Source organism: Puma concolor, chromosome B1 (genome assembly GCF_028749965.1).
Source record: "Puma concolor isolate L17-30 chromosome B1, mPumCon1.1.hap2, whole genome shotgun sequence".
NCBI classification, from domain to species: domain Eukaryota; kingdom Metazoa; phylum Chordata; class Mammalia; order Carnivora; family Felidae; genus Puma; species Puma concolor.
Window position 1 is genome coordinate 147,320,533 of NC_141670.1, and position 27,786 is coordinate 147,348,318.

A 27,786-nucleotide genomic window follows, 5' to 3' on the forward strand; every position below is an offset into this window, starting at 1 on the left:
GACTGAATTCATTTCCGCTATGGACTGAATGTCTGTGTCCCTCCAAAGTTCATATGTGGAAATCTTAACCTCAATGTGATCATGCTTGGAGGTGCGGCCTTTGGAAAGTAACTGGGTCATGAGAGTAGAACCCTCATGTATGGTATTAGTGCCCTTATTTAAAAAAAATGGTCAGAGAGCTAGCTCTCTTTTTCCTCCATGTGAAGACACAGCAAGGAAATAGCTATTTGTAAACCAGGAAGAGGACCTTTTCAAGTACTTGGCCTTTCTGGCACCCTGATCTTGGACTCCTGGCTCCCAGAACTATGAGAAATAAGTTGTTGTTTAAGCCACCCAGTCTAGGGTAATTTGTTAGCAGCCCCAACTGAGAACATCACTCATCTGTTAAAACATTTTTATTTTCAGAACGATAAAAAAAAATTATATACATATATATTCTCTCAATATGGTGTTGCATATCCAGAAATTCTACCTAAAAGAAGTTAAATGGTTAAAACACAGCCTTAGTTCTGCATTTTCTATTTCATCTTTACAAGGCATCATCCTCATGATCTTCCTTGGGTCTCAATGGTCTTAAATTTCCTTCCCTTCCTCTTCCAACCTGACGACTTTACAGTTTCCTAGGGTGGGTTGCCTCTACTCTTGGCTGAGGTTATCTATCAGGTTTGCTTTATTTAAGAGTAAATTCTTAAAATGTAAGACCAGTCTATCATACAACTGTATGAACCCCATTTTCTTCTCATTAAATGCATAGATCTTATAATGAATGAAAAATTCCTGTAAAAGAAGCATTGAAGTTTTGACAACTGTAGATAAACAGTTGTTTATCCAACAGTTGAGATCCAAGGTTGTGGATGACTAAAATGGGGAGCAAGTTAAAGCCTTTGGAACTTAAAAGTTCAAGCAATCAAAAGGCCAGAGTGTTGACAAGTTAATCAAGAAAAATGTTGATGTCATTAGGAATAATATCAAAGGATAGGGTCAAGTGAAAAGCAGTGATCAAATGCCAGAGTGCCTTAGGAAGTTAACTGGTAGGGCACAGCATGGAAAAGGTGGACTCTACTAAAATGTAGTGAGCCTAACTAGGAAACCTCTAACCTACTATATGAGTTTAGAGAGTATTCTTACAACATAATGGAAATTTCATAACCCTCCCTTCCATTATTCCCTCACAAGTAGCCAACCACCTGCCTGAAAATAATGTTTAGGTTGTCAGAATAAGTAAAGAAGGCAGTTCATTTTAGTCAGAAATTAGCATAACTTGATGCTACTCTGAAAGAAACCTCTGGAGGATGTCCAAGCTCACGATGATACCGAGGGCTTCCGATATCCACAGGATGTGATGTTCCTTGTGTGACCATCAGTTAGGGGCACTACAATACAAACAGAGCAACAGGTGACTATACAGATACACAGGATTACCCATGTGTGGCCCCTTGTAAGAAAATAAGAAAAAACCCAGAAGAATAAAGAAAAAATCTCATGTATTTGGTAAGCTAAAAACAGATAGCAGCCATAATTAAGCACTTTACATGTATTATCCCATGATAGAGCAAAGTAAGAACAAACGAAATCATGTAAATCTCGATGTTAAGTGAGTTATCCAAAATGACATAAATTATAGTTGTGGATCTGGAACACTAACCCATAGCTCTATGAGTCACAAACCCGAGCTCTTCCCACCACATTATACTACTCAACTGCCAAGGTGATCCCCTGGTGAATCATAGTTCCACATACCCTTAATTCGTTTTCCTTTTTTAAATTAATTAATTAACTGTTTTTATTTTAGAGAGAGAGAGTGTCAGTGGGGGAAAGGGGCAAAAGGAGAGGGAGCGAGAGAATCTTAAGCAGGGTCCAAGCTCAGTGAGGAGCCTGATGGCGGGGTCAGGGCGGTGGGGGGGGGGGGGGGGGGTTGGTGATCCCATAACCCTGGGATCATGACCTGAGTCGAAATCAGGAGTGGGACACTCAACTGACTGAGGCGCCCAGGCACTCCCTTTTCATTTTTTAATTTAAAAACCCACAAAATTTAGTTTTTCTAATATGAGTCATAATCTCTGTCTTATGCATTGCGTTGGCTTAAAAATCCTACCGTGACTTTTTTTCCCACAAGTTAATCCAAATACACTCCCATTATCACCTGCCTGTCCTTAATGTACCTTCTCCATTCACCAATTTGCAAATTGCATGTGGAGTCTAGATTCTAGAAACGTTGTGCTGGAAGTAAATTTTTTTTTTCTAAAGGGATTTTTTTTTCCTTAAAACTTCTTTCACCAAATGTGTCTATTGCCTGCCTACCTTATCTGCATAAGATAGTGTCTAGCAATATTAGATCATTTTTATATTTAATGGGGATACTTATAACACAGGTCAACTTGGATATCATGTTAAATAGAAGGTAAGAACCAATGGTTCTCAAACTTGGTCATGCATCAGAATCTCCTGGAGGGCTTACTAAAACACGCGTGTTTGGGCCCGACCCCCAGTTTCTGATTTCAGTTAAGTCTAAGCTGAGGCCTAAGAATGTGAATTTCTAACAAGTTGCCAGGTGATGATCATTCTGCTGGTCTTGGGACCACACTTTGGATTCTCTGGTATAGACTCATTCTAATCTTACTGTAATTTTATTCTAATCTATGGCAGAGTCTGTATATATTCATAGATATCTTTAATTAAAAGAAAAGAAAGGGAGTTCGAATATGAGAATCCTTGGCATTAATTATACCTGTTGACAATCTTTTTGATAATAATCATCACCCATTCAGCGTTAGGATCCAAACAAATTAATTTCCCATCTTCCAATGTGACTCTGGAAAAAAAAAAAAAAGAGCATTTTGGTTAAGTAATAATTGTACATAATTTAATAATGTTTTAAATGTATTGATTAAAATGATATCAACATGAAATTTTATATTTAAAATGGACATATGGATTTCTCAAACTACATTAATATTATTATTGGAATATGACTTTCAGTCATACCAGTATACATAATGAAATTTTAAAAATCAATTAAAGATAAAATTTTTTCTTAAAGTTTTTGAGATATCAGGTATGCAGCAAACATTTAGTAGACTTATGCTACACAATTGTTAGACTGGAAAATCTACACAAGGGTAATATCTTCCGGGATTCCAGTTATCAACCACTTACTCTATATTCTTTATCATTATACCTGGGCTAATTGTGTTAGCTTTGGGGACCTCATTAAAGGCTCATTTATTACTGGGGGAGAGGAGAACATAAATTGCTTATTTAAATTAATTCTGAAGTTTAAGTTGCTTCTATAGTTTTTTTTTTTAAGTTTATTTATTTATTTTGAGAGAGAGACAGCTGAGTGGGAGAGGGAGGGAGGGAGAAAGAGAGAATCCCAAGCAGGCTCTGCACTGTCAGCGCAGAGCCTGATGCAGGGCCAAACTCACGAAACTGTGAGATCATGACTTCAGCCAAACTCGGGAGCGGATGCCTAACCACCTGTGCCGCTAGGACACCCTGCTTCTATAGTCTTAAACTGTACTTCGCAGAACCACAAATCTCTACCTCTTTGAAGTTCATTGCATGAATGGAGGACCAGATCATAATAAAAACGATAATGCTAATAATGTAATAATAACCCCTTAGCAAATTACCAATACACAGATAGACACAAAGCATCATACATAGTAGTAAAACCTCGAAAGCATTTCATTTGAAAGCAGAAAGAAGATAAGGATACATGCTATCACCACAGTCATTTCCACAAAGCTAGAAAGATAAAAGGCATAAAGTTCCAAAGGAGGAAAGTAAACTGCCATTATTGTCAGATAAACTACTCAAGTAAAGAGTTGGTGGTTACAAAATCAATACAAAATTTGGTCTAAATGCTAATAACAACTAGAACAAAATTTTATAAAGTTATTCTTTACAATAGCATCAAAAAATATAAAATGACTAGAAATGTGGGTTTTTTTTTAATAATACAAAAGAAATGGAGACCTTTATGGAGAAAATCATAAAACTTTGGTTCAAGACATTAAAAGAAGCCCTTGATAAAGTGGGATTCTACGGGATTGATAAAGTGGGATTCTATGTTCTTGAAATAACTCAGAATCATGAGGGCGTCAATAATTCACAAATTAATCTATAATGTTAAAGAAACTCAAAATTATGATGTAATTAGTGCAAATTTGCAAGCTGATTTTAATATTTATATGGAAGAGCAAAAATCCAAGAACATGTGCTCTGAAGACAATGGAAGAATTTTCCTTTCTTGATGTTAAGAATTACTATACAACGTTAAAGATAGTGCACAAGTAAAGACAAATCGATTAATGGGACAGAATAGAGGGCTCAGAATTGAGGGGAACTCAATTTATGGTAGAATTAGCACTGCATATCAGTGGGGAAATGATGATATTTTAATAAGCAGTGCTGGAATAATTGATGAACTATTCGGAAAAATAAAATAAAATTGAACAAATCTCTCACACCACATACTAAAATCAGTTCCAGGTGGGTTAAAGTCTTAAATACAATGGAAAAAAATTGTAAAAGTTTTAGAGGACAATATAGCAGGATATTTCTGTGAAGTCTGTGAAGGAAAGTTTTTTTGAAACAAGACACTAAATGTGCCAACCAGAAAAAAAAAAAGCATATTGTTTAACTCGGTATGTAAAAAATACAAATTTACGTTAATTGAAAGGACACCATAGAAAGAAGGAAAGTACGAGCCGCAAATTGGAAAATGAGTTTTGCTATCCATAAATCTGACAAGCGATTAATACCCAGAATATGTAAAAAACACCTGTGAACCAATAGGGAAATGATAGTATCCTAGTGGGAAAAGAAGCAAAGAAATGAACAGAAATTTCACATAAAAGGGAACATACATGCTTATGAACACATGGAAAAAATACTCAACGTCATTAATGACAGAGAAATGCAAATTAAATGAGCAATGAAAGATACCGTTACATGCCCATCAGGTTAACAACACCAGATATTGGCCAAATGTGAAACAACAAATGGTTTTATGTAGGAAGGAGTGTTCATTGGTACTGTTACTTTGTAATACAGTGTGGCATAACCTAATAAGGTCAAAGATGTGCAAACCTTAAATGAAACCCAGCAAGTAATAAGAGAAACTCTCAAATACCTGAACCATGTATGGAGGATGTTGATAATCGCAAAAACGTGGGTAGAACCCAAATGTGCACCAACAGTGGACTGGATAAGCAAACTTGGTATTTGTTGAGTTAGTATTCCTACAACGGGATACTAAGTGTCATTTATTTATTTATTTATTTATTTATTTATTTTAATGTTTATTTATTTTTGAGACCGAGAGAGACAGAGCATGAACGGGGGAGGGTCAGAGAGAGAGGGAGACACAGAATCGGAAGCAGGCTCCAGGCTCTGGGCCATCATCAGCCCAGAGCCCGACGCGGGGCTCGAACTCACGGACCGTGAGATCGTGACCTGAGCTGAAGTCGGACGCTTAACCGACTGAGCCACCCAGGCGCCCCCTAAGTGTCATTTAAACTGAATAAAGGACAGCTAAACATATCAGAATGCATGTATTGCAGAATAAAATGTTGAATAATAGAATTAAGTCAAAGAGTATATACAGCATGATGTCCTGAAGTTCAAAAGCAGGCTGTCTTAGTCCATTCTGGCTGCTATATATATAAAAAACACCACAGACTGGGTGGCTTAACAAATACCATTTCTCACAGTTCTGGAGGTTGGGAAATTCGTGGTCAAAGTGCCATGGATTTGGTGTCTGGTGAGAACCTGCTTCCTGGTTCACAGAAGGCCACATTCTTACTCTGTCCTCACAGGTCGGAAGGTTAGGGAGCTCTCTGTGGTCTCTTTTTTAAGGGCACTAATCCCTTTGTTGAGTGATGAGGGCCCCACCCTCATGACCCAATCACCTCCCAACGTTTCCTCCCCCTAATAACTGTAACGCTGTGGCTTAGGATTTCAACATATGAATTCGGGGGTGCATTCATTCAATCCACATTCAATCCATGCACATTCAATCCACAACACAGGCAAAACTGTAATTGTTTTAGATTTCATACATAGATGGTAAAATGATTTTTAAAAAGCAAGAAACAGCAGCTCAAATAGTAGTTATTTCTTAGCTTGGGATGGGTATATGATTCCGAAGGTGTATTAGTTTGCTAGGATTGCAACAATATACCACAGACGGGGTGGCCTGAACAACAGAAACTTAGTATCTCACAGTATGGGGGCTTTAAGTTCAAGATCAAGGTATTGGCAGGTTTCGTTTCTTCTGAGGCCTCTCACCTTAGCTTGCAGATGGCCATTTTCTTTCTGTGTCCTCACAGGCCTTTTCTTTGTGTGTGTGTGCATTTCTAGTGTCTCTTCCTCTTATAAGGACACTAGTCATGTTGGATTAGGGCCCAGCCTTATGACCTCACTTAACCTTAGTTACCTCTTTAATGATCTTATCTCCAAATACAGTCACACTCTGAGCTTTTGGTTGGTAAGACTTCAAAATATAAATTTAGAGAGGACACAATTCAACCCAAACACCAAATAGGTGTTTTGCATGTGCAGGCTTCTGATATACGAATTATATTCTAGATTTTGGCCTGGGTGGCAAGTGAACAGATCTTGTTTCATTACTGATCTTTAAACTGCATGTATATATATTTATATACTCTTTTGTATGCATGTTAGACAGAATCCTAAGACTCACCAAGCTTTCCTCCCTCGTCTCCAGGAAGGCAATGAGATATTACATCCATGATTATGTCATGTTACATGGCAAAGGGATTTGGCAGATGCAATTAAGGTTACTGATGAGTTGACTAAATTAATCCAAAGAGAGATAATTCACATGTAACCACGTGGGCCCTAAAAGCAGAGTTATCTCTGGTTAGTAGCTGAAGAGAGATATTTGAAGCATGAGATCAGATCAGTGTGGGATAGATTCTTAGTCATGGATATGGACGAAGCTATGTGGAAGAAACTGAGAGTAGCCTCTAAGAGCTTCGAGTGACCATGAGCCAATGGCCAGAAAGAATATGGATACCTCAATCCTACAACTGCAGAGAACTGATTTCAGCCAACAACATAGATCATCTTGGAAGTGGATTCCTCCCAGATCCTCCAGACAAGACTTCAGCCCAGCTGACATCTTAATTTAAGCTTTATGAAACCCTAAGCAAAGAAACTGGTCAAGCCATTGGCCTACTGACTTACAGAACTTTGAGATAATAAATGGGTTTATTCTATGCCACTGAGTTGTGATAATTTATTACTTAGGAATGAGCCAAAACACTATGTATGATATCGTTCAAAATTTTAAAAAGTTTCAATAAAATGCAGAAGTGTTCTCCCCAGCCTCTAAGCTCTATATTTGTTGAGCTTATTTCTGATGCTTCAGAAAGACTGTCACACCGGCTTTGAGAGCCACTAAGCCATACGGAGTCACTATGTTGCCCAAGTGTATAATAGAGACATCTCTAGAAAATCAAGAATAACCCATGTATTCTTACTGAGGACCATGTAACTTTGCTTCTTGCACATGTTCTTTGACTTCAAAGGCCACTCAAAAGAGTTCACACAGTAATCATGTGTGTGAGCATTTTACTTTTTTGGAGAGGGTACATGACATTTTCCGAGAGCATAACCACTGGACAATTATCTTCCTACACTGTACATGAATCATGCTCAGGGCCCTGGTCTCTGGCACTCCCAACGTACCGTATTTTTTTAATGCAAATGTCCGCGTTGCAAAGCCCAATCCTAGAGGCTACCATTCTCCCCCACATCTTTACTACTTACATGATTTCTTTCCTGCTGCAGTGAACACCTTCGGGTATCAACTGGACATGTTTAATGAATTTCGGAGAAATAAAATCAGAATGTGTCTGAATACACTGGCATCGCAACTCTTGCCCCTCACAGAGATTGGCTGTGTAAGAAAAGAATGGCAAAACCCCGAGTAAGAACAAAGATAGCGGTTATGTTTTCCCTTTATCCATGCAGCAGGACACCCAGTTCCCAAAATAAGTACCGGTAGGCTAATTTAGAGAGACAAGCACACAAATCTCATCACCTGCTACTTTTATGATCAACAAACGTTTATTAAGCATCTACGATGTCTGAGGAATGGATACGTGCACTAGACCAATAATTCATTGCTTAAAAGTATGCATGGTCAATAAAATAACTTATTTACAGATACAGTCAACTTGATTTCCTTCTATGAACAGTTCTCAACATAAAAATTTTATGTGAATTCTATCAGTTGAAAGAGGCACTTTCTATCTGTCCACTATCATTGCAACAAATACCCCTAAACTTATTTGCAGTAATGCTCCTGCTGTTATCTTGAGTAAGACAAGCACAGATCCTTCCAGTTCAATAAATCCAGGAAGCTAAACATATTTTTAAAATTAATCCAACAAGAAATTCTTTGACACCCCACAATCTGAATATATGTTCTGCCAAGGTTTCAATTTTACAGTTGCTATATTTTGCTCAGTGCTAAATACAATCTCATCAGCTCTCGAATCTTTTCTAAATTTTTGCAATGCCTAGAAGGAAAATACAAAAGGTGTAGCTGCTTTACCAAAGATGCTCAGTGCAAAGACAGCCAGCAGGAGGAATCTTCTTTGTGAGCTCTCAGCAGCCATGTCAGTGCTTGGTCTTGATCCTAGTCTGAATGGTGGAATCAACACCGCAGCCCTCTTTTATGTGCTTTCTGTAGCCCTGGGAATTTTTTGTTGTTCATGCACTCCCTCTTCATTGAAGGATGAAAGGAGCAGTTTATTAAGTAGTGTGTTTGCCACAAGCCAATAAGGAAACTGGGTTTGCTTTTCGAGCTTTGTTGTCGTAAGGGAAAGGGGGGTTGACGTTTGGGGGCAGGATATGAATTCATTGAAAGGACAAATGAACCTGTTATTTCCTAGGGAGGGAAACTGCATAATTGTGAAGAGTTCCACGCCAGTCAGTTAACAGTGGCTTACACAATGGAGTAAGAATGTCTATGTACTTTTTAAAGGTCATGTTTGTACAAAGTAAGTAATTAAGATGCTTTTCCTCAGTGTGGTATTTGCTTTTAGCTTTTAGGCCTATTTGGCATAATCCCACTCGAGGTGATCATAGAATCTGCCAAGCTCCAGGCGCACTTATAGCATAAGTAACCTACAAAGAAACTGAAGTTCAGGCTATAATAACTCTTGTCCTGTCAAAAATAGCAAACCACAGTTTACTTGTGGTATGAAAGCAGCAGTTTTAATGGGCTTGAAGCTGAAATAAGTAACAGTGAACTACGAGCTCCCATTTTTTTCCTGAAGTAATTTTATTTTTTAAATTTTTTTTTTCAACGTTTATTTATTTTTGGGACAGAGAGAGACAGAGCATGAACGAGGGAGGGGCAGAGAGAGAGGGAGACACAGAATCGGAAACAGGCTCCAGGCTCTGAGCCATCAGCCCAGGGCCTGACGCGGGGCTGGAACTCCCGGACCGCGAGATCGTGACCTGGCTGAAGTCGGACGCTTAACCGACTGCGCCACCCAGGCGCCCCCTGAAGTAATTTTATAAGTGACCTTCATTGTTATTCCACACTGGCCACATTGTCGGGTTTTTTTGTTTTTGTTTTTGTTTGCCTGAATGAACAAATCAAATATCCAAGCAAGCATTGGCATTACTCCCCTCGCTCTGTCATGACCAAGAACCACAGACTGGGTGGCTTAAACAAGAACCCATTTTTTATCTTGGAGTTCTGGAGGCCAGAAGCCCCAAATCATAGTGCACACAAAGTCGGTTCTTTCTGAGGGTTCAGACGGAAAGAGCTGTGCCAAGCCTCTCTCCTCGGCTTAGAGGTGGTTGTCTTCATCTTCACACGGTGTTCTCCCTGTGTGATTGTCTGCCTCCGGATCTCCCCTTTGTATAGAGACACCAGACATATTGGATTGGGGCCACCCTCCTGACCTCGCTCTAATTTGGAAAGACCTTGCCTCTCAATGAGGTACTGTGGGTGAGGACTTTAACCTATGGGTCTGGGGAGTGGCCATGAGGGGACATAATTCAACCCACAACAGCATTTAGCTGAAGAATCAGTGATTACTGAAGGGCCGATGTGGCCTGAAGGTAAACCTAGCCTCAGTAATAATAATGTGTTTTCTGTTGACAATCATCAGTGAACATGTGTCACCTGCCAAAGCCTTTGCGGGACATTGAATAGTCAAAGAATAAAAATGGAGTGTCTGCTCTTGAGGAATTCAGAGCCTGTTTGGAGACAGACATGTAAATAGACTAAACTAGAAGGTGATCTGTGTTAACCTAGATGTATACCTGGGGCCCTCGGCAGGCAGAGGAGGGAGGACTTAGAGGCGAGAGCGGGGAGAGAAGACTTCACCTGGGAAGTAACATTGGAGTTGCTGAAGGTGAAAGGAAGTGCATCAAAACGAAAGGCTGACAGAACAGTTCCAGACAGAGAAACGCATACAAAGGCACAGATTCACAAAGGGCTGCTGTGGTCTGAATGTTTGTGTCTCCTCCAAATTTACATGTTTGAATCCTAAGCCCCAAGGTGATGGTGTTAGAAGGTGTGGTTATTAGGTTATGAGGATGGAAATCTCGTGAGTGAAATCAGTGGCCTTGTAAAAGAGACCCCAGAACTCCCCCGTGCCTTCTGCCATGTGAGACAAGACTAGTCTAAGATCCAAGGGAGCCGTTGCTCAACCAAGTTGGTACCTTGATCTCAGACTTCCAGCTTCCAGAAGCATGAGAAATAAATTCCTGTTGTGTATAAGCCACAGGCCCATTGTATTTTCTTACAACAGCCTGGACAAACTAAGACAGCGGTCTTCGCATACTAAGGAAGAGCAACAAGTTATTCCAATCTCAAAACTAGGTAAGTTTTAGTATCTTGACAACATTCAAGTGACTGATCAGATATTGGCCTTTATAGAAACACTATTCAGACACCATCTTGATTTCTTTGAGTCTTATTTTCCACCTGTACCAAGTGAAATGCTGTGTTATCCACATGTCTCGATATTATGATGATAACAAGGACGTATACAAAGATAAGATAGTCAACTATTGAAAGATTCAAAATAATTTAGTTTTCCAAAACTTCAAAAACAGGCTTTGGACAACATGGTTGTTAAGGAGTTTGCTAAAGACATAGTGATAAAAGATCTGGAGATCTTCCTTGTCAAATATGGGTCTCTTGTCCTAGACCTGCCCAAATCCATGCCAGATCTGGAGCAAAATTAAAGTACAGTTGGATCTAGATTGTTTGACATGCTCAGATTGTCAGCTTCTTAAATTTTACAGACAATCTGCTTTATTAGTTGAATTTTCACACGAGCCTGAGACCCGTGCACACATGTAAGTCACACACATGCACAAAATCCTATTTTTAACTGTAATCTTATGTTTCTTTCTTCAAAATATTTACCTACTCTAACAGAGCTGCAGTATAATTTAATGGTAGTAACAACCACTAATTGAGTCCTGCTTTGTGTCAACACAACTCAATGAACTTTCTGTGTATTATCTGGAAACCTTACAAGGGATGCTTGTGTCTTATAGATGAGAGAATTGAATATCCCAGAGAGGTTAAATAATTATGAAAGATTAAAGATAACCACAAATTTTTAAGAGCTCCTCACTTCAAGAAGTGAAATCTACTTCCCAAACCCCTTAACTCCATGCTGATACTGCTTTGGGCCATAGAATGTGGTAGAAGGGATGTGGATACTTCAGAGCAAAAATTCCAGAACCCTTGAAGGTAGGTGGGAGAAAGGGTGAAATACATAAAGGGGATTAAGAGTACACTTACTGTGATGAGCACTAAGGATTGTATGGAATTGTTGAATCACTATATTGTATACCTGAAACTAATATAACATTCTATGTAATTTACACTTGAATAAATAAATAGGAAAAAAATGTTTCCACTTCTGCAATCTTGAAATGCTGCTGCCACCGTAAGAACAGGGAAGAGCTCCTCTGCTGGAGACACGAAACCCAGCCAACAGCCAGCACCAAGCACCATACTAGTGAGCAAGGCAGACCTGCTCAAGCCACAGATGACTGTAGCCACATGAGTGACCCAGGAGAGACCATCAGAAGAACCACCCAGCTGAGCCCAGTCCAGCTGTGGGATCACTTAGCCCAATCTGATGACCTACAGGGTCATGAGCCAGGAGAAAATGGTTGGTGCTTTCAGCCACTACATTTTGGGGAGGTGATAAATAACTGAGAGAGTAACTCAGCAGATCACCCAATGTAGCTGACCCCATTTTTTACCTCAAATTGGCCACAATAATCATCATATTTCTTTAGAATACCCTACAAAAACTTGTGGTGTGAATGGGCTCTTAGTTATTAATTAGTGCCCTGATACTGATTCTACAAATTTTAGAAAGCCAACCCTAGAACCACAACTAAATAAATTTAATAAAATCTAGTTAATGAAATAGTCCTATACTAAATATCAGAAAGCTGAGTCCTAACTCATTTTGAAATAGGACGGTTCTGTGACATTTGGTAATTCCTTGGGGGTCTCTGAGCCTCCACAGTCCCATCTATAAAATGAGAGCACTGATTTTTTTGTGTGATCTCCAAGGTTTTGAACTAAACTCTTACCTGCCTGTTAAAAGACCAGTTCCTGGTTTTAATTTGTGACTTGTTTATTCCTCGTCAAACTATGTGTTTTTTTTTTTTTTTTCAGGGAACCCTGAGAGCTAAGGAAATAATTCCAACTACTTCTCACTTAAAAGAGAAAATATTTATCATTTTAATTTTGAGGACAAAATGTCAATAGGCATACTATCCTTTTCTCAGGAGAAGATAAGGTGCTGGATGTGGGGTTGGTAGATTCTACCCCCCCCCCCAAACACACACACACACATCCATTTCAAGGCCTTATGGACCCAACTTCTAGGTTTTGACTTTTTCCCTGTCCACTTCACATTTTCCTTCCTCCTGATTCTCTGGTATTATACTCCTTACTAAAATAAATGTACATGAGTCAACACTGGGATCTAACTTCTGGGGAATCCAAGTGACCAAGTTTCCCTGAAAGCAGATTCTGATACAATCCCTTGAGTGCAGTAGTTTACCTTGGAAAGAACCATACAAAGAGCAAGTGAGGGAATGGGGGAGTGTAGGGTAGGGAAGAGAAAAATACCAATACAGTCTATGTAATAAATGAGCTGTCACTGTTAAGTAAGTAGAGACTAATCTTGCTATGGAGCCCCTGAGGAATCTTGTAAAATGTTCCTCAGAATTATGCCACCAAGACTTTCCAGCCATATAAAAGGGAACAGTCCTAACTTCCTGCCATGAACAACTAGAAAACTCAACAGAACACATTGAACAACTGCTTTTAGACACTAGAAAATAAGCAACAGAAGACTAGGCTCCCTGAGAAAAGGAAATAAAGAAGGTCAGGTTCATGATCACCCTGGCTTTTTTGCTGGAGCAATTCTGGACCATGGTTTGGCAGGGGGTGACTTGAGGAGACACAGATTTGAATTAAGGGAAACTGAGGTGACTACAAGTTATGGAGTAGGGTTGCAGGAAGGAGAGCTGCATGCATGAAAACAGAGCTCTGGAAATCTATACTGAGGTTCCATTGGGTCTCTCTGATCAATGCTAAGTCACACATGCATATGATGAAACTCCACTGGGTCAAGCAGAGAGGGGCCAGAGATCTATAAGCTGGGCAATTCTTAGACTGCATGGGGTGGGGAGATACTTGAGTTCAGACTTGTTAGAGTGGAGGGAGCTTGTGAGCATTCAGGGCATTCGGCAGAGGCACAGGAAGGGCATGACTTAGCAGTACAGCTAAACAAGCTTTGGGGCAAAGAACTCTCTGTAGACCCCCCTAATGAAGCTTAAAAACAAGCCTCAAAAATATCAAGCTGGTTCTCTAGTAACTTAACTGCCCATCATAGCAGAGGCCAAGATCAGAAAGGAAGAAAACAAAATCTTGACACTTAACAACATAGGATTCAAAATTTCCTGCATCCAATCAAAAATTACTAAACATGCCGGGAAGAAAAGCATGATCCATAATGGGAGGGGGGTGGTGGAGATCAGTCAATAGAAATAAAAATGACACAATGATAGAATTAGTAGACAAGGATTTGGGGCACCTGGGTGGCTCAGTCAGTTAAGCTTCCAACTCTTGGTTTCAGCTCAGGTCATGATCTCACAGTTCATGAGTTCAAGTCCCATATCGGGCTCTGCAGTGACAGTATGGAGCCTGCTTGGGATTCTCTCTCTCCCTCTCTCTCTGCCCCTCCCCCTCTCATGCTGTCTCTCTCAAAAATAGATAAACTTAAAAAATTTTTTAATAAAAATTAAAATGAATTAATAGACAAGGATTTTAAACTAGCCATTACAAATATGCTCAAGGGTTTAAGAGAAAATGTGAACATAATGAGGAGAGAAGTGGAAAGTTTATATATATAATAAATATATTTATAAATAAGTCATTTAGCAAAGCAATGAAGTGAGAGTCCTTGCTAAGGTAGCTATGAGAATGTAAATGTTTTTGAGGAGATAGAGTTGAGTAGCAAGGTAGACAGGAACTCCTTCATATTTATATAGTGTATTTTCCAGAATTGTCCAACCAAAGGACTGGAAGATAGAATATTCATCTACTAACTCCTGCCCCTGAATGAGTGTGGCCTCTTAGGGCATTAAATCACAGGCCATCCTGCCTCTGAGCTGAACAAACTCTCTCTGCCATGCTCTCCTCCCCACACCCAAATGGAGACAGCCCTCAGGAAGAGGATCAGAAGGACAGGGGGCTTGAGTTGGGAAGCTGTCACCAAGTATAGGTGCTGCCCATTGCAACGGTGCAACTCATTGGTAAGTAAAGGAAATATGAACAGGGGCATCAATGGTGAAGATAGGATTATTTGTGTGGGTAGTCAGGAAGAAAAGAGAAACGGTATCATCTGTTATTCTGGACTGTCTCCATTATGCTATTTCAGGTTTGCCACTTCCACCATTCCCCAATGTCCTTCCAGTTACTTCTTGAAATCCTGAGAGGACATCTCCATTGCATTCACAAAGAAGGACTCATAATGACATAATGACTCCTTTCTGGGTTTAGCTCCTTTGGTAACATTGCTCAAGAAACTTTAGTCAATGTTGCCATGGTTATTTCCTGCTGATGATCTTTCAAAGTTGTGATGTGTCACCCAGTATTCTTTTCCTACTTAAACTCATGACCACCACCTTACACCCCTTGTATCCCATTTCCTGCCATATCACTCTTAATAGGAGACTGCCTTGTACTTGCAAAGTCTCAGGTTGATTTGATGCGAAAAGTATAGTACATATCCACTTGATTGAGGACAGGCACTGAAACGATGTCCATAGAATTGGCCTAAGGACCAATGGCAGATTTCTGGAGCCACTGATAATGCTTAATCCGTGCAAAAACTTGAGAAAGTGTGTTCTTTTATTACCTTCATTCTGTAGCAAGGGACATGAGGCTGAGTGAAGTCAAGAAACATGCCCAAGATCTCACAGTCAACAAGTGATAGAGCTGGAATTTATCCAAAGTTTACCCAATTCTTTGAAACCTATGTCCTTAACCACCATATGAACAGAACATCTCCTTTCTCCTTTCTATGTTGTATGTTCCATACTGACAAAAGCTCAGTGGCCAGTACAGCAGGCTCAAGCCAGCGTTTGAATGTAAGAACTGGTCTTAGGTGTGAGGGTGTTATTGAGCCCTTGGGGTCCCTCTTATAAATAGTTTCCAATGTCCCTTGCCTTGGGGTGAGGGAGTAAATGTTAGCATTTGTGGAGCTTCAATAATGGCTTGCATTTACAGTAAAACTTTGGTTTGCGAGCATAATTCGTTCTGGAAACATGAGTGTAATCCAAAGCACTTGTATATCAAAGCGAATTTCCCCATAAGAAATAATGGAAACGCAGATGATTCATTCCAAACCCAAAAATATTCATCTAAAAATGATTACAATACTGTAATATGATACAAAATAATAAAGAAAATACAAAATATGAAGAAAAATAAATTAACCTGCACTTACCTTTGAAAACCTTTGTGACTAGTGTGAGGGAGACAAGAGGGAGGAGGGTTATTGAGTAGGATGATTTTCACTATCACTAACAGGTGTTGACTACAGTACAGTATGAATCAACTCTTGTCTTATCTGTATTTAATGTGACTGGTGATACGACCGCTGAGGAAAGGGTCTCTATCTGGAAGCAGCCTGACCTAGAATGAAGCAGAGCATTCCTAAGCTTACTCTTATATGGAAAAGCAAAGGACTGTCCATAGGTGCTTTGAAGCGACAAAAAACACACTAGTGACAGTTGTGGGCACCTTCCAACGTTCCGAAAAATCACTGATTTCTGCCAAACACCACAGCCTGAGACCGAGCATCCGAGCATGGAAGACGATCACCTACAATCCCACAGTGTGTGTGTGTGTGTGTGTGTGTGTGTGTGTGTGTGTGTGACAGAGAGAGAGAGGGAACCATTGTCTCAGTTGTGATCATGTGACATTTGGCATCACGTACTACTCGTATTTCAAGACATGGCTCATTTATCAGGTTAATGTTTGCTCCTTTTGGGGAACACTTGCAGAACAAATTACTCGCAATGCAACGTTTTACCTTATTTACTTCTGTACCATTCACAAATTTTCTTCCTTCTTATCTCAGCTTAACTAATAACACTGCAGTTACAAAGAGGTTACCATTTTTAACTTTATGAAAACAAAGCTCACACAGGTTGTTTCTTGCTACTCAGAATCCTTATTTACCCAGCTACTTGGGCAAAGCAGAATCTGATCTTAGGTATGGAGGCTGCCAGCCCTGCCTTCTGGCCTCTGCTGAAGACTTTTACCTAGGGCTCAGGATTTCCTGAATGAGTCCTGAGTCAGAGACAAGCACACCCCACACATTCACAAACATTCTTCCTTTCCTGGTTTGGAGTGTGGTTTCAGATCATAGGCATCTTTCCTCTCTTTACGTACAAATCTTGTTTGTGTTGGAAACATCAAGTGCTTGGTGTCATCCTGGGGCAGTTGGATACCAACTTCCAGAGGGCTTTCTCAGGCTAAACAATCTATCAGGTTCCATAAAATTTGCACTAGGAAGGATGGGAACGAATATACTCAAACCTTAAAACTATTTGATAAATTGATATAAAGAATTGGAGTAACATTAAACTCAGTGGCAGATATATATATATATATATATATATATATATATATATTTATTTATTTATTTTTCTATTGAGATAGAGAACACCTGAGTGGGGGAGAGGGGGAAAGAGAGAGAGAGAGAGAGAGAGAGAGAGGGAGGGACTTAAGCAGGCTTCACGCTCAGGGTCAAACCCCATCCCGCCACCCTGGGTTCATGACCTGAGTGCAATCAAGAGTTGGGATCTCAACCGAATTACCCACCCAGGCACCCCAGTGTCAGTTACTTATAAATGAAGGTTAGAAAATTGAACACAAATGTCAATTAGATCTTTTCGTAGACAAAGTACTCAGCTATTCACTTTTTGTGCTTCTACTGGTGACCCAACTTATTTGAGGTTTGAAGAAAAAATTCACTTTACCGCCATTTCCCTGCCAGCTTCATTAAATTGTCAATAATTGTTTGAAGACTCATTTAGCAAAAGCAATTAAATGAGACTCCTTGTTAAGATTGCTCTAAGAATGTAAATGCTTTTGAGGAGAGAAAATTGAGTAGTAGGGTAGAGAGAAGCTCTTTGTAACAAATGGCAATAAATATCAGTGACTCTTACACTGAGGGACAGAGGGAAACCCATACTTGGGAAAAGCATATTCCTGGGTAAATGAAGCCCAAGCATATTCCTGGGTAAATGAAATGACAGCTATCATCAGATAAAGTCAAGCATAAATTATAGTTTGACTTATCTGTGTAGCAAATTGAATGCCTAGGAGGAAAAACAATTTTTAAAAAGGTCGAGAAATATTGCTGTAAATCATCAGATGACCCAGTAAAGACAGACTTTTTGCCCCTAAATGAAACAAACATTTTTTTTATTTTGAAATACTTTATTTTCAAGTTCTTTTCAAAAATAGCAATAAATATGTGAGCCTCTCTGTTATAAGATATAGAGAAACACTGTATATTTAACAATAAATAAGGCATTATGCCTTACAGGAAAGACATAAAATGTCCACAGGATATGTAGAACATTGTAGTTCCTAAAGCTTCAACATGAGAAATGTTGACCACATACTGTGACATCATTTCAATAAATAACAGCCATTCTTTTGAACAATTACAAAAATAGTTGTGCACATACATTCCCCAGCCTGATAACAACCTCACTCTCTACTTGGATGCCCCAGCCACTGTCACAGTGGCTGGTATGCTGTGGGTTCCTCAGAAGTATTAATTTAATGACTGGGAATATGTGCAAACCTTTACCTTCAAAGTAAATACAAATCAGGGTTGAACTAAGCTGGGTTTAACATAAAATAAACAATAAAAATAACGGCATAGTGCCGCAAATAGATTCAATCGCAGCCTATAATTACGTTGCATGTAAAATAGTGGCAGAGAATCTCTGAAAACCAGCCCACCAACAAATAAATAAATAAATAAATAGGAGGCTTCTCCTAAGAGACGCTCAAAGCGTATGAGGCCCAATTCTGGTGGCACTGGGCGCTGACGATTCCACTTTTTCCTCTTTGATTCCTGTAAGGGCAAGGCCGGATTCAGGTGCAGCCACCAGTCTGCTTCTGCCTTCCTCTGGTCAGTTGGAGCTGCCCGATAATGAGAAAAATGTCATCCTTAGTACTGATCAGGAAAGCTGGCTGGCACAGCACCTCTCTCCTGTCCCAACCGTGACGTTCCAGCGTTTTCTGAAGCTAGTTTCCCCAGCCTGGCATCTAAAAGGCTACTGCCTACATTGTGTGGTAGAGACCTCTAAGCTCTTGGATGCTTTCATTTGGGAATGTAGGTGGAGCCTGTGGTCTCGGCTCAATTATTGGCTACGAACAGCCACAACGTGTTTCTCTCTGTCACACTGGGCCTCCCTTCAGCCTCATAGCAACCCCATATGGTAGTTACTACTGTTTACTCTTTTCCTGGGTGTACAGAAGCTTTAGATTCATCATCATCATCGTCATCGTCATCATCCTTGGGTCACATGGCTGATAGGTGAGAGAATCCAGATTTGCTCCTAGTACAGTGTCACTACAAGGTGCCCGCTCTTCACCTCTAAGCTTTAGAACCTATGTTGCACAACACCAAGGATTTTGCTTTGCAGACGTGAAGCCCAGAAGGAATGGCGGGTGGGGGGGATGCCTATGTTTCTTAACAGGTGGAAAGCTTTTTAATGTAACTGACCAACACCAATAACTGTAATAAAAGCAAGTTTACCCACATTCGTTTGAATGGGGAGAAAGGGCACTAGAAATATTCTTCCCGCAACAAAGCGGATGAATAACCTGAACAGCAAATTTAGTGTGAAACAGATTTTTCAGTCCTTCAGCGAAACCTAGGTTTCCTTGATCAAACTTCCCGGAGGCATTTGCCAGGATCCGTGACCAAGGACTCTAGCGGCACGCGTCAACAGAAAGCATAACTCACTTGCTTAGCATCTTTTCGATGATTCTCTTGACCATGGGGGCTTCGGGGTTGAGACAGGCTTCGTGTCCGTTCTTCAGAGTGGCTCTGCGGAGACAAGGCAGAGTTCCCGTTGGCTGGAGGCCGGGCCGCGGGGTGGGGGGCACGGGGGCGGGGGCGGGGGACGGCCCGGACGGCGGCAGCGCGGGGCGTCACTTACATGACTTCGGTGTGGGCGCAGTGGGGGCCCGACTGCGTCACCTTGACGCTCTGGATGTTCTTGGGGTGAATGCCCTGCACGGTCTGCAGGCACTGGCAGCGCAGCTCGGTGACGACGGGCGCCGCTGCGGGGAGAGCAGGCCGGGTGAGCGGGCGGCCCCGGGGCGCGCACCCCACCCCCACCCGCACCCGCACCCCGTCCCCCGCGGGCTCCGGGCCTCACCTGCGGCGCGCCGGGCGGCGGGGACCAGGAGCAGGAGCAGCAGCGCGGCGCCGAGGAGCCGGGGAGCGCGGGGCGCGGTGCGGGCCATGGGGCTCAGCTCGGGGAGTCGCGGCGGCGGTGGCTGGAGCTGGACGGCTGGCGGGAGGGCTGGCGGAGCGGACTCTGTGGCTCCCCGAGCCGGGAGAACCGCTTTTATCCCCTGTCGACTCGGCGCGGCGCGGCGCAGGGCGCAGTGGGGGGGCAGGGAAATTCCCGGCGCCCCGGGTCATTCCCGGGTGCGGAAGGTTCGCGCGGCCCCGCCCCCGGGGTGGAGGGGGACCCGCCCGCGGGTGCCGGCGGCTCAGAGACCGTTGTCCGCCCCAATGCGCGAAGGGGGCGTGAGTGGCCGCCCCGCGGCGGCTGCCACCGCGGGGGAGGGTGCGGCGACCATGAGCGCCCAGGGATCCCCGGTCGCTGGGAGAGGAGCTGGGGACGGATCTGTGAGCCCCGGACAGGGATGGCGCGGCAGTTTTGGAGGGAGAGTTCTGTCTCGTTAGTGATCAGATTTGGGGGAATTAAGGATAGCGAAGGGGTACATTTGCTTGGCTCTCTACCTTCCATCTCTGTATATTCTGTCTCTGAATTCCGTCTTGCACAGGTCCTACGCCTGAAAGGGATGCTGTCAAAAATACAGCCAGCGTCTCGGATTCCAGAGAAAAATGTTCAAACTGTTTCTCTTGTATATTCTCAAATCACACTTAGATGACCTCGGTTATGTTTTCCATTTGGTGGGAGTAAGAATCAGTGTCTAGAGTCGATTCCAGTGTGGATTTCAGTGAAAGGAGAAGGCTGTAACATGACCTTTTTTTCCTTCTTCTTTTGTATCCTGCTGAACTTCCTTGTACTCTCCAAAATGTTGGAATTCCCTAAATCCCGGAAAAATCTCTTTTTCCATGCATGAGGGGTTCAAATTTGAGCTATGGAATACAGGACCGGCCATCAGTCTCAAGCTGGAGAGGGGCAAGTTGGCCAGGCTCCCGGAATTCACTCGTTCTGGTCTTTCCGGGGACAAAGCAGCACATGGTCCCCAGTGAGCGGGTACCTGCTGTGTGGCACCCTCACATGAACTGCCACATCACGCTCAAAAATCCGTTACCACACAACCCTCAGGGCTGGTCTCCCTTTCTCTAGCAACAGTGACTTGTCTGTTTTCGGACTAGGAATTTCAGTCTCTGAAGCTGACACCTTCGCTATTTTTTCACCAGAAGTTTTAGAGAAATCTGACGAATTCAAGATTAGGTAGAGAGGGTTTAAGTGTAATTCTCCAGGTTGGATTCAGACCTCTTGGAGACGTGGAATCCCATGCGGGAAGTGGGGAACAAACAGGAATGACCTCTGGCCCAGAGATGGGTATGTAGGAACAGGGCTCCCAGACTGCCCAGCTTAGTGGGTAACAGCCTGCTCGCGGCAGCCGGCCACTGAGCCCTTAGCGAAACCACCTGCCACCTGCAAGTTGTTAAACATTTCTCTGTCCACACCAAGATAGTTATGAGAAATGAGTCAACATTTGTGAGAGGTGGTGCAGATTAAACACTATATAAATGTTCATTAAGTGAGTGGAATAACTTTTCCCAGCATTGCCTAAACAGAAACTCAACCCGTTGTAAATCCTTCCATAAAGAAAAAAACAATTGTAATGGAAAGGTTCACTCCCCAATTTTTCTTTTCACATTTAAAATGTTCTGTATTAGTGGGGATGCAAGCTGGTGCAGCCACTCTGGAAAACAGTATGGAGGTTCCTCAAAAAACTAAAACTAGAACTACCCTACAACCCAGCAATTGCACTACTAGGCATTTATCCAAGGGATACAGGTGTGCTGTTTCGAAGGGACACATGATCCCCCATGTTTATAGCAGCACTAACAATAGCCAAAGTATGGAAAGAGCCCAAATGTCCGTCGATGGATGAATGGATAAAGAGGTGGTATATATATATATATATATATATATATATATATATATATACACAATGGCATATTACTCAGCAATCAAAAAGAATGAAATCTTGCCATTTGCAACTACATGGGTATTATGCTAAGTGAAATTAGTCAGAGAAAGACAAATGCCACGTGACTTCACTCATATGAGGACTTTAGGAGACAAAACAGATGAACATAAGGGAAGGGAAACAAAAATAATATAAAAACAGGGAGGGGGACAAAACAGAAGAGACTCATAAATATGGAGAACAAACTGAGGGTTACTGGAGGGATTGGGGGGGGGGGATGGGCTAAATGGTTAAGGGGCCCTAAGGAATCTACTCCTGAAATCATTGTTGCACTATATGTTAACTAATTTGGATGTAAATTTGAAAAGATTAAAAAATAAAATTAAAAAAATAATAAAATAATAAACCACAAACACAGGACAAAGACAAAAAAATAAAAAAAGATGAAATAATTTCAATTCATATGTAAAAATGAAAATGAGCATATTTGCCTTAAAAGACTAAAACAGAGATACCTGGCTACCTTAGTTGGAAGAGTATTGGACTCTTGATCTCAGAGCGTGAGCTCGAGCCCCAAGTTGAGGGTAGAGTTTACTTTTAAAAAATAAAAAGGAAAACCAACTACCACAAGAATAGGCAAAGACAAGAACAGAACAAAAATTTCTTTCTCCTTTTTCTCTTCCTCTTCCTCCTCCTTTTTCTTCTTTTTAAATACTTACTTGTTGAATCTCTCCCTCTTGGGAAGAAATAGTTACTCTAACATGGCAATGAAAACAAAATCCATCAGATGTTGTAAACCAATTGTTTCCTGCACACTCAAAACTCAAAGCTACACAGTTCTCCAAGTAATTGTGAACATTTTTCCTCATTAATTTTGCTCTAGTTTTTAAAAAAAGTCATGAAAGTGTGAAATAGGGACAAATGCGGGAAAACAGAAGGTGTTGAGTGAATATAGAGTAAAATGAAGTTATATGCAGGGATTCTGTGCATCATGAGAACTAAGACTTTCAGGAACTTTTGAAGGGGGAGCAATAGCCTATAGATGTTGCTTAGTTAATTACGTACTGTATTTCATTTGCTGTGAAGTACTACTAGTGAATGTAAAATTATCTGTACCCTTATAAATGAAAATATCTTGTCTATTGCAGATTAAAATATTTTAGCCCCCCCCCCAAAAAAAAATGTTCTGTATTAGGCTTCCTGAAAGGAAGGCACAACTGTACTCTACTAGGTGATACACTTACCCGAGAGTTTTCAATTTTACTGTTGAACTCTACCACTGATTTAGCTTGTGGTCCTAGTTTCAATCACTTCATTTATAAAAAGGAGTTTGACTTAAAGACTCTTCATTGCATTTGTTGGAAAAGATGACTATCTTTAAAGACATTCTAGCCTTGGTCAGTATGTTCCTGACAGGAAAAACTAGGGAAATTGAAAGATTAAAATTTGTGTTAAGCAGTAAGAAGGGAGAAAAAAATCCTGAAAGTTGTAAATATGAGACTAGCTTATGAGTAATTGAGTCTGTGTGGGTCTCCCCTCGTTATATATAAATTGTGTTCTGGGATTTGATGGGAAACTGGCCAGTAATCCAAAAGCATTCTTTAAAACTTGAAAGGTGTATTGCTTTGTTTTCTACTTGTAAATGTAAGACAGCCTCATTTTATGAAGTTTATAAAATCAGAAAGTTATGAAGAGACTATTTTTTTCTATAATCTCTTAACTTTTGTTTGTTCTACAGAATAAACTTTAACAAAGTCACTGAAAATTTGAGTTTTTATTCAACAAACATAGTAGCTAATGAATAAGAGTCTACAGGATTCTGAGTAAATATGAAACAGACCACTTCCTTTATTTAGTTGCCACATACTATGGGTTAGTTACTAAGCCTCTGCACCTACTCCAAGGTGCAGCACATTTATTTTGTGCTTAATTGCAAGTGCTTTTCTAAGGGTTTTTACAAATATTGACTCATTCAATCTTCCAAACAACCCTGTGAAATAGATATTATTATGGGACTTTAAGGTTATGTTTATGGGGCTTTAAGTTTACAAATATAAAAACTAAAGTGAAGAGAGGTTAAGTAACTTTCCCAAAGTCACAGGATATTGAGTCTAGGACTCACACTCAGAGAGAATGGCTTTTAACCATAATGCTCCGATAAAGATGCTCTGTGATACACGATTAAGAATTCCTAGAGAGGAGTGATTTAACAACAACAACAACAACAACAACAACAAAAAAACCCAGAAAAACAAAAAACAAAAACAAAAACAAAAACACTGTTATCCCCCTAGTTGAGTGGTTCAAATTTAATATTTTAAACTGTGAGCACAGCAAAATAATCATACATCCTGCATGGTTTTGTTTCACTAATAGCATAATTCTCTCCTGTTATAACCTGTTCATATACGTTGTTACATTTTCTTAAATTGTCCAATTCTGAAAACCAAGTAATTTGACCGTGGAGAAATCTGGTAAACCTCCCCTTAACTAAAGGATAAAGGTTAATGGCGTCACTCGGTATTAAGTGGATATCATGTACCTCCTGATATGATATGATGAAAAGGGCACTTCAGCTCTTTGGTACTTTCCCCCAGAGTTTGTAACTCTATCTAGCCATGAGAAAACATCCTTTAAACCTAAATTGAGGAATATTAAATAGCTGACTAGAACTCTTCAAAAACGTCAAAGTCATGACAAATAAGGAAAGACTCAGATACTGTCACAGTTCAGAGGGAAGTGGGGGACATAACTCACTGAGGGTGGCATCCTGGGTTGGGTCCTGGAGCAGAAAGTGGACAATAAGTGGAAAATCTGGTGAAGTCCAATCAAGTCTGGAGTTTTCATTAATAGTAGTAATAATGTGCCATGTCGCTGGGGTGGCTCTGTCGGTTAAGCGTCCAACTTCGGCTCAGGTCATGATCTGCAAGTTCGTGGGTTCGAGCCCCTCGAAGGGCTCTGTGCTGACAGCTCAGAACTGGAGCCTGCTTTGGATTCTATGTCTCCCTCTCTCTCTGCCCCTCCCCCACTCACGCTCTCTCTTTCTCTCTCTCTCTCACACAAATGAATAAACTTACAATAATAACAATAATGTGCCAATTTTGGCTTCTTAAGCTTTGGCAAATGTTCCCTGTTAATGTCAAGTGTTTGCAACCCGGGAAACTGAGTGAAAGGTGCACAGAAACTGTACTATTTTTACAAATTTTGTGAACTTAAAATTACTTCAAAATAAAAAGATCATTTTTTAAAAAAGTTTGTTCTCTGCATCAATTTCGAACACCACCAAAATGAAATCAGTGGACATGCATGCTTTACTGGTAGCTTCTTAAAGAAAAGTGAATGTTTGTTGAGTTCGTATTTGCTCAGGTATGAAAATCTGAAATATCTGCTACCCCGGTTTGAACACTTCATCATGTTTTATAAGCTCAAATAGTTGGGCTTCAGCACAGTCATACTGTACAAATCTCTCAACTTCATGTAAATAAAAAAAAAAAAAACAACAACAAAGGGGGTGCCTGGGTGGCTCAGTCAGTTGGGCGTCCTTCCAAATTCAGCTCAGCTCATGATTTCAAGTCTTGTGAGTTCGAGACTCTGTGCTGACAGCTTAGAGCCTGGAGCCTGCTTCAGATTTTATGTCTTCCTCTGTCTCTGATCCTCACCAGCTCACACTCTGTCTCTGTCTCTGTCTCTCTCTGTCTCTCTATCCCTCTCTCTCAAAAATAAACACTTTAAAAAATTTTTTTAAAAAACAGAAAAAGAAAAACAGAAAGGGTTTTTGCTGTAATGATCTCCAGACCGACCTAAAACTGACGTAAATGAGGGTGTTCAGGGACATCAGAAACTCCAATTTATCTACAGAAGCTGCCAAAACAAACAAACAAACAAAAGTAGGAGTAAATGGAGCATGTCAAGAAGCAGCGAACACTTGTGGCTTGTGCAGAATTAAACTTCCAGGAACGATTTAATGCCGCTTGTTCTTGAAAATGAGGTAAAAAGGAAAAGGTTCTTTTTTGGTTGTTATTTTTTCTGTAATATGCCACTTAAATCCATGAAATCTTTCTCAACCAAAATGCAGAAATATTTATAAGCACAGGACTGCTACGGCCTACTACAAGGAACAAATCCATTCTCTTGTTTGACCGTGTCCTTCTCTGAGTCAATTACTTCCGCAAGAGTTAAACATCAAGGTTTTATGCACATTCGTTTTTTTTTAAGTTGATTTTGAGAGAGACGGACAGAGTGAGTGCGGGAGGGGCAGGGAGAGATGGGGAGAGAGAATCTCAAGCAGACAGGGAGGAGGGGGGGGCGGTTGGTGGGTTCTGGAACTCATGAACCTTGAGACGATGACCTGAGAAACCAAGAGCCGGATGCTTAACCAACTGAGCCACTCAGGTGCCCCTTTGTGCACATTGCTTTAAACCAGTATAAGCAAGACTCTTAAGAAATGGAAGAGTCTTTTTTCAAAAATGGATGCTTTGGTGGTTAAATTCCATTGGCCCCCAGTACTTCTTATCAATCTTTTGGAATCAACAATTAGTAAAATCTAGGATGTTACATCATCTAGGCCCACTGTTTTACCCTGGTAAACGCACGCAACCAGCTGTGTGCAGGTATACATTTACAAGTCCTCGCCATAGCTGCGCCAGACGCCTTTTTGCTGCAAAGTTTCTCTGTCACTGCTGTGGAAAATCTCTTGCCAATTTGGGACAGGAGGCAATGATAAATATTTCCTCCTCTTTCATGTTTTAGGCAGATACTGTACATGACTTCTCACAAGATCCCCAGGAGGACTGAACCCAGATGCCTACGCTCTGTTTCACTCTTCCCAGTTCTCCCGTCCCAGCCTTGGGAACATTTCCTCGAATAAATCTGCCTGTATGGCGGGCTGATGACTCAGGTTCTGCTTTGGGGGCGGCGGGGGGCAGGTGGGCACCCAGGCTGAGACATTGCTGCCCATGCTGATTGGCAAGCAGGAAAGGGCATAGCTTGCCTAAAATGATCTCTTCTGATGTAATAATTCTGGCTCTGAGGGGAGAAGAGTGGCCATGTCTGAACATGGTGTTAAATTCCTGGATCCATCCACCATACAGGCCAAAGGCATTAGTGTGTACCAGGAATCGGGCCAACCTCTCTATTCAGTCTCCTCAGATATGGCGTGTTGGGCTCCTCTTTCTCTTTTCCCTGGTAACACACCCTAGTTTCATCTGCTCTCAATCCATGAAGTTCAGGGGATGACCCATTTCTCAGTTCCTTCCTGTTGGGGCCCACCCTCAAGCCCTGCTGATTGACTCAGAGATGGGCAAGTCACCTAAGCCCTTTCAAATGAGAAGCAATCCTTAGAATTTTTGTTGAAATAATTGAAAAAGAAGTCCTTAATTCTTCCTAGGGCTGCTAAACTGGCAACATGGGACCCAGAGGTGAGCCAGTGCTTGGGGAGAGTCTGCCTGAGAATGAAACTGGCCCGGAGGAAAGCACATGACATGGGAGAAAATTACAAAGGACGTTGTTTGGGCACCCATGGCCTCTAGGTGGCTCTGATTTATTTGTGGATGCTATCTATGTAAGCCAACATTCCCTTCCTGCCTACCTGCTTCCTTCCTTCCTTCCTTCCTCTCTCTTTCTCTCTTTCTTTCTTTCACACCATTTAAATTAGGTATCTGTCTCTTGCTAGTCTGGCTTAATACCATTCATCTGTCATATTTCTGCTAGAGATAACTTGCCAACACAAGTAGTTCTATTTACTCTATGTTTAACCCACTTATCCATTTATTCCTTCA

At 41.1% G+C, this 27,786-nt stretch overlaps 1 protein-coding gene and 1 long non-coding RNA gene across 2 annotated transcripts; one reads left to right on the plus strand and one right to left on the minus strand.

Moving 5' to 3' along the window:
* Positions 1 to 380: 380 nt before the first annotated feature.
* LOC147581929 (growth-regulated protein homolog gamma-like) lies at positions 381 to 20,233 on the minus strand. The gene is made up of 5 exons (XM_086704852.1): positions 20,023 to 20,233; positions 19,801 to 19,924; positions 19,605 to 19,688; positions 2,729 to 2,812; positions 381 to 1,373 (listed from the first exon to the last, which is right to left on the minus strand). Exons 1-5 carry the CDS (start codon positions 20,108 to 20,110, stop codon positions 1,361 to 1,363), a joined length of 393 nt encoding a protein of 130 aa, XP_086560978.1. The 5' UTR covers positions 20,111 to 20,233; the 3' UTR covers positions 381 to 1,360.
* On the plus strand, positions 18,968 to 26,898 carry LOC147581930 (uncharacterized). The gene is made up of 2 exons (XR_015250406.1): positions 18,968 to 19,172; positions 26,759 to 26,898. It is a non-coding gene; the product is annotated as an uncharacterized LOC147581930 (long non-coding RNA).
* The last annotated feature ends 888 nt before the right edge of the window (positions 26,899 to 27,786 follow it).